The 7,093-nt window shown below is 34.2% G+C and overlaps 1 protein-coding gene across 2 annotated transcripts in view; it reads right to left on the bottom strand.

Annotated features, from left to right (window-relative positions):
* Positions 1-826: 826 nt before the first annotated feature.
* The window catches only part of LOC117115630 (protein VAC14 homolog), a 19,066-nt gene continuing 12,799 nt past the window's right edge, over positions 827-7,093 (bottom strand). The window contains exons 12-17 of one of the 2 annotated variants that reach the window (XM_033259498.1): positions 6,412-6,602; positions 5,033-5,207; positions 3,801-3,919; positions 3,467-3,546; positions 2,815-2,974; positions 827-2,116 (exon numbers count right to left, since the gene is read on the bottom strand). In XM_033259498.1, coding sequence (XP_033115389.1) covers positions 1,957-2,116; positions 2,815-2,974; positions 3,467-3,546; positions 3,801-3,919; positions 5,033-5,207; positions 6,412-6,602 — 885 coding nt within the window. In that variant the 3' untranslated portion in view covers positions 827-1,956. The remainder of the gene's footprint in view (positions 2,117-2,814; positions 2,975-3,466; positions 3,547-3,800; positions 3,920-5,032; positions 5,208-6,411; positions 6,603-7,093) is intronic. The other variant, XM_033259499.1, reaches the window with a different exon arrangement.

Here is a 7,093-nt window from a genome sequence, read left to right as displayed (position 1 = left end):
GATTCAAATAAAATTTAATATAAAATTATTACTTTAAGGAATATTACTAAATGATAATTAACTAGAGATGCTCCTTTTACGTTGTGCAGTAGAAGCATAGGCTCCCCACATAGAGATTTTTCTCTAAGAATTGATGAGTAGTAGTTTGAAACCAATCAGTTTTACTAAACTTCAGTTATCATGGTAACAAACAATTTTCTACACCATTGACAATGACAACAACATGAAGAATATTAAAATTTCAACTAAATTAAGTTTTAATGGGAATTATTATGATGGTATAGTAAATTTCCTTATTAATTTATTACACAACTAGCATAATCACCAGATTACTGCAATTATCAAAAATAGGCCCTGTCTTCTTCAACTTTTATTTATTGATTGTGTTAACTAGCCTAAATTACCTGATTAGTGAAATATTAATTATGCAAATGAGCACACGTAAAAAAAAAAAACAACATTCTCTGTCTTCTTAATACCATCTTGCAATCTACCAAGTTTGAAATCAATAAGACTTACCAAATTTAATTATCATATTACCTAATTAATGATATATTAATTATGCAAATGAATAATTAGCATATTCATACATGTACCAAAAACAATAGGCCCCATCTTCTTATTACTATCTTATATTCTGCCAAGTTTGAAACCAATTTGAATTACCAAACTTTAGTATTGCGGTAACTAGCCTAAATTACCTGATTAGTGAAAAATTAATTATGCAAATTAGCAATTAACGTATTCACACACATATACCAAAAACAATACGCTCCTTCTTTTTATTGCCTTCTTGCATTCTGCCAAGTTTAAAACCAATCGGACTTACCAAACTTTAGTTATCGTGTTAACAAACAATTTACCCAACAACGACGACGATGACAACGACAACAGCATGAAGAAGAACATAGGCAAGAACAATAGCCTCCCCGGAGGTTCGATTTTTTGGGAAAGCTAATTAAAAAAATGTTACTGTAAATTCTGTAGAGTACTTAAACACACATACTACACATACTGACAATTTTGGGACTGGAATACAAGACTTCCACAGTTGTCTAATGTAGTTCAGTAGTTACACAAACTAGGCAGCTCATATTAGGGAAACTTCGATTGAGAATGTCAAATTCTGGCCGGCGAACTAGAAGCAGTCCGGACAGCGTGCAAACTCGTCTGATTGATGGGCTTGCCACTCGAGGCCTATAATGCTAGGCTTCGTTTGGCAAATGGAGCGGATCGACTGCAGGCCACTATTTTTTTTATCAGTACATAAACATGGCGCAACAGGGTGAGGGTTTGTAATCTCAGATTATCTTGTTTATTTTGTTTTCATATAAACAAATTTATTATTAAAACGAGAGCATCAATGATACAGTAAGCACACTCTGCTTAAAGTTTGTATTTTAGTTTCCCAAACTTTCTCCTCAATATACCACTGATTACAGAAAAATAATGTGAGAAATGAAGCCTCTGATACCAAATGTTTTGTCGTCAAACACGATACCATCAAAACACTTGCTCTAATGAGTGGTATAAAAATCAAGAATAGAATCGAAGCACACACAATAAAATTGGCACTGAGAGGCAGACTGGATTAAGTCACAAAAAAAAAACAAAAGAAAACACCCAACCAAACCACCCCTCCCCCCACACCCAAAACAAAACACACCCACCCACACACACCCACTATACAATTAGAATCAAACACTTAGATTAAAACATACCCTTGCACTCCATGACATGAGCCACAGTGTACATTTAACCTTTTGCACTTTAAAACTTCAGCCAGATTGTATACCTTTTAAACTTTGCACTCCATAAACTCACTCACAGATTGCATACTTTTAACATATACACAACATGACCTCTGCCAGACCAGATACAATACTTTTAACTTTTTTGCACTCCATGACCTCAGCAAGATAATATATTGTTAACCTTTGAACTATGTCAACTGTCCTATATGTGAGCATTCTTCATTTTCTGGGATAAGGATTTGCTTCCTGTTTGTTTTGCTAGAGAGTGCTTTTCACGAATTATTTTGAAATGTTGTAGAAGCTCGTCAAAATCAATCGACTGTCTGTAGTTCACCTTCTTCTCCGGGTAATTACGCACCTTTCTGTGTGGATACAAATAATGAGTTAGGCCCATTACAGCATGTTTTAAATGCTTTTTGGTCTTCAGACATCCTGTATGATATTATAAACAATTTGAGATGTTCTTTTTTGGGGAGTGGATGAAGTGAATATCTGCACCAATGCAAGTCTTACTTTTCTTGAATCTCACATAATTTTTTCTGTACAGTAACTAATAATTATTATATAAATTATTATCTAGTTTCATTAAAGCACCTTTTTCAAATAAGCGGTGCTCTTAAATAAGTGCCACTCTAGAATAAGTTTGACATAAAATTTCATGCCAAACACTGCTCTCAAATACTGTATTTTGTAGAGTATTAATGCAACTAGTCATATAGGCCCAAGGTATAATCTTAGCATAACAATTATCTGGAATAAGCACTGCAATGAAGCTCCCAAGCAATGCAGTGCTAATTGGAACATTTTTTATAATATCAATCATAATTGATGTTAGTATGCAAAATTTCATTTTACCATGATTCACATGTACAGCAACTTTGTAGACCTGGGTTGGGGGATGGCCTGGATCCAATCCTGACAGACCTACACCCTATTGATCCTACATTACGCCCTTATCAGGATTATTAGTTTCACTACCAATTTAAATTATTTAAATATCAACTAGATAATAAGTAACTAAAGATGAATTTAAAAAAAAATAAATAAATACAAAACTAACTTGTTATTGTCACTGGGTAAACAGTCCCTGCTTGGAATGCAGTCCAACCGGTGTCGGAGCACACTAAACGCTGTGCTCTGTGGAAGCAGCATCAGAAGTCCATACAAACTCTTCATTAAGTATTGGTTATGTTCCCCATCTAAGAGTTGTAGCCTCAGATCTGTCAATCAACAAAAATAATAATCATATCCTGAAAAGGAATAGTTTTAACACTTTCACAATCCTTCCAACTTCTTTAATTAACAAAATAACATTCACTTTATTCATTCAATGTTCCAGATGACTTTTCAGGTTCATATGATTAGAATTGGGTGAGTATTAGCACTATGAAGTTACATGTTTAATTCATTGGATGTCAGCCAATTAGGTTTTGAGAAACAGAAACCCAAAGATTCCTTAGTCAGTAGTCTAATATTGAGGTGTGCATTTAAATTTATTTCTAAATTTTTTTTTATTACCTTATTTATATTATATTATTTTTTATCTTTCTATTTTTTTTGTTAGATTTTAGAAATTGATATTTGGCAGAATTGTTCTTCAGTATTTTTCTCCTAAAAACTCCAAAAACCTGAAACTGGTCAAAGTATGCTGATTTGCTGGTAAACAGACACATAAACAAATTAATAAGTAAAATATATTTGGCTATACTTACAGGTAAAAATAGGAGATTCTAAAAGCTGAATCAGTTTATCTATCTCAGTTAAGAAATCCACTGTCACCTCCAACTCACCACTGTTGAATAATGTTAAGAAATTCAACATTGAAAACTCAAGAGATTTATTACAAGGCAATGCATAAATATAGGCTATAACGTAGGATATAAAATGGGATATAAAGGTAGGTTATACTATAGGGTATGAGGTAGGCTATAATACGAAAAATGAAATAGGTGGGGTAGGATTTGATTTTACTTTTAATTACAATTTTTCTCTATAAAATCATTAAAATTATGAAATAAAAATACTGTATGTCAGGTCGAAGGATACAAGTGAAAGATGATATCACAGGCATGTTTGTAGTTTTGGGTCAGGAAACACAGAGACACAGTAGCAACAGGATTGTGGCACCACGTTTTGTATAAGCAACAAAATAATGAGCAGATTTCCTACAAGAAAATAAAATTTGCATAAAATATGCTGATTATGGTAGTAAATATTAAAATTTGTGTTGGTATGATATTACAAGGAAGTAATAATAATGGTGATGACGATAATATCAACACAATGCAGCCACTATGATGGGACCCATATTTGTTTTTTGTCCTTAATTTGAGGTGATGGCAATGTTTAAGTGTAGAGCACCATTTAAGGGAGTTGTTGCAAAAGAGTGCTAACTCGCACTTTTGTAAAAAATTACAGTTGTTACATGGAGCAAACATAATGTTTATCCCATATTCTGAGTTGAGCGGTTGCCTGAGAGGTACTGGTCTTGCTTCTTGTCCTGAAGAACCCGTTTCTAACCCGGCCAGCGTCAGGTTATAATTGGAGTCTGCTTGGCTCCTCGAATAACCCTCATATTGAGAGTTAGGTGGGTTAAGGACAATGTTTGTATCTGTATGTGTTCGTTATGTTGTAGTTAAGTTGGGAGGTGCTGCACCGAGGCTGCTGCAGGTCCCTAGGGGGCCAGCCCAAATTTCCAAATTCCTATTAGAATGAGGACTAATAAAGAATTATTATTATTATTTTTATTATTATTATTATTATTATTATTATTATTATTATTATTATTATTATTATTCCTATACTCTCACAAAGTTAGGTGTCAAAAAAAAAACTTGCATTGGATTTTTTTTTTTTTAACTTAGGATTTTTTCATTATTATTCCTATACTCTCACAAAGTTAGGTGTCAAAAAAAAAACTTGCATTGGATTTTTTTTTTTTTAACTTGGGATTTTTTCAAAGTTATCCCAAAATCAACCAGGTGTGGGTTAGCACTGTATTCCACTGACCCCTCGTTTATCAGGACCTGACTTTACTGGTCCATAATTAGAGGTGGTCCCTAATAAAGGTGTGATGTTAAATTGAGAAGTAGTAGTAGTAGTAGTAATAATAACAATAATAACAATAATAATAATAATAAATAATAATAATAATAATAATAATAGTAATAATAATAATAATAATAATAATGATGATGATGAATCATAAATATAACCTCTTTTTATAATAAATGTTGGAGCATCTGCTTAATTGATTTTTCCTGTTATCGACCTCTCACCTTTGTCTTCAAGTCCTTCAACTGGTTTCTCAATTCAAATAATTCAGTGGAGGTGAGAAGTATTGTGTTCAGCGTCTGCACCATGTTTGTAGCAAATTTCAAATCTTCTTTGTGCAACAAAATTTCCGACAGTGTCCGATAAACATCTTCTAATTTCAACAATAAACATAATTGCCTGCAATAAAATTAGAATACAGTTGAATATACAAAAATATAATATATTTTTTACCATTTCAACCACTCAATGTGGAATCAGTTGTCACACAAATTTTGAGCTCTCAACCACTGAATCTGGGGTTCAATCCTTTGGTTGTGTCCTTGGGCAAACAACCCACCGTTGCCTATCTCTCTCCAAACAGGAGACTAAATAGGTGGAGCGTATGTTGTGTATTTTAGAAATATTAGTCAGTGCAAATTAAATTGCAGCTAAGTATGCCCATGGTTTGCTAACTTATGGATCCAATGATCAGGGGTAATAACAACATTGCCAGCTCCTTGTATCCCATGGCAAAAAGTGCAGTGTAAATTCTTATATTTTTTATTATTATCATCTTTTCTTTATTGTGCTATTGTGTTTTGCTGGTCAAACATGTGTGGAACACATACTCAGCTCTCTGGCAGAATTCCATAATGCTGCAGCTGGCAATCGGCCCATTTTGTTTTAACCTACAAGGTACTGACTTGTACTCATCGTTGAAGAGAAACAACTGCCCAAGGAAATAAGCAAAATGCACAGTGAGGGACTAAACACTTGACCTCATGGTGTAGAAGCAACTGGCACAGCATGTAAGGCGATGGGCTTTCAATTGGAAGGTCAGGGGTTCGAGACTAATGCCTGTCACACTGCTTGTGTCCTTGGGCAAGACACTTTATCTGCATCTGCCTCTCTTTACGCAGGAGTATTTATGGGTACCTGGTAGAAAGTGAATGATTCAGAATGAAATTTGGAGTGCTGATTACATGCATACCGTAACTAGGAATACTCGCAATGGAGCAAAGGAGGTATGATTTTCTCCGTATCCAATGAAGACGAAAAAAGCACCTTGAGAGGTTTTCTGCATAATTGTGTGCTATATAAATCCTATTAAATAAACAAACAAAACTAAACTGCAACGGTAGGAGGTGAATGATTCAGAATGAAATTTCGGGAGTGCTGATTATGCGCATACTGTAACTAGGTACGATTGTCTCCGTATCCAATGAAGAGAAAAAAAAGCACCTTGAGAGGTTTTCAGGATAATTGTGCAGTATATAAATCCTATTAAATAAACGAAACTGAACTGCAACGACTACACCAAAAGGCTTGAAAAAAGACCATGACACTTATCTTTGGAAGGTGCTTTAAGTTATAAAACCTGAATATTATTAATTATTCTTACCTTATAATAAAAAAGCCTCTATCTTCTAAGAGTTGAGAGTCTTTACAGAAGAGATCGAGCAAATTGATCATAAACTTTGTAAAGTAGATATTGGTACCCGGCACAGGCCGATACTGGAGCCCCTCCTCAGATTGAGGCCCTGCTGGTGAGGATGCCACCTCAGACAACACCTCCAGATCAAGCAGCACAACCTGGACATAAAGAACATCAACATTTGTTTAAAAGTGTCTTTGTGGATCATAAATGGAATAAAAATGACAGCATTGTATTTCTTCTATAATACAAATATTTCCCAATAGTTGATAATTAACACTCTGACCGCAAGGGGTTTGAAAAAGTAGTATCAGCAACCGCCAGACATTTTAGCAAATTTTAATACTTTTCAAAGCTCGTTGAGAGTGCGTACAGTATATGATCAGATTGACATGTAGTGAATACTACAAGAACTACAAACATTTTACCTTTACAATGGTACCAAACACCTTAATCTAATCACAATCTGTGACCCGTAGCAGTAAAATGAAAATGACTCACTTTTGGAGATTTACGCAATTTCACACAACGAAGCTGAGATAATCCCGATTTTGTTAAAGTATCTATGCTAACGTAAACAAACAAATAGCGAAATACTTACGGTCCAGACTGAATATAGTGTTCAAAATGTTAGCACATGGTCGGTAAT

The sequence above is a fragment of the Anneissia japonica genome, unplaced genomic scaffold (assembly GCF_011630105.1).
Source record: "Anneissia japonica isolate Jap-2015-1 unplaced genomic scaffold, ASM1163010v1 scaffold16662_len1167910_cov178, whole genome shotgun sequence".
NCBI lineage: Eukaryota > Metazoa > Echinodermata > Crinoidea > Comatulida > Comatulidae > Anneissia > Anneissia japonica.
Note: the sequence above shows the minus strand (reverse complement) of the source record. Positions and strands in the feature narration are given on the sequence as shown.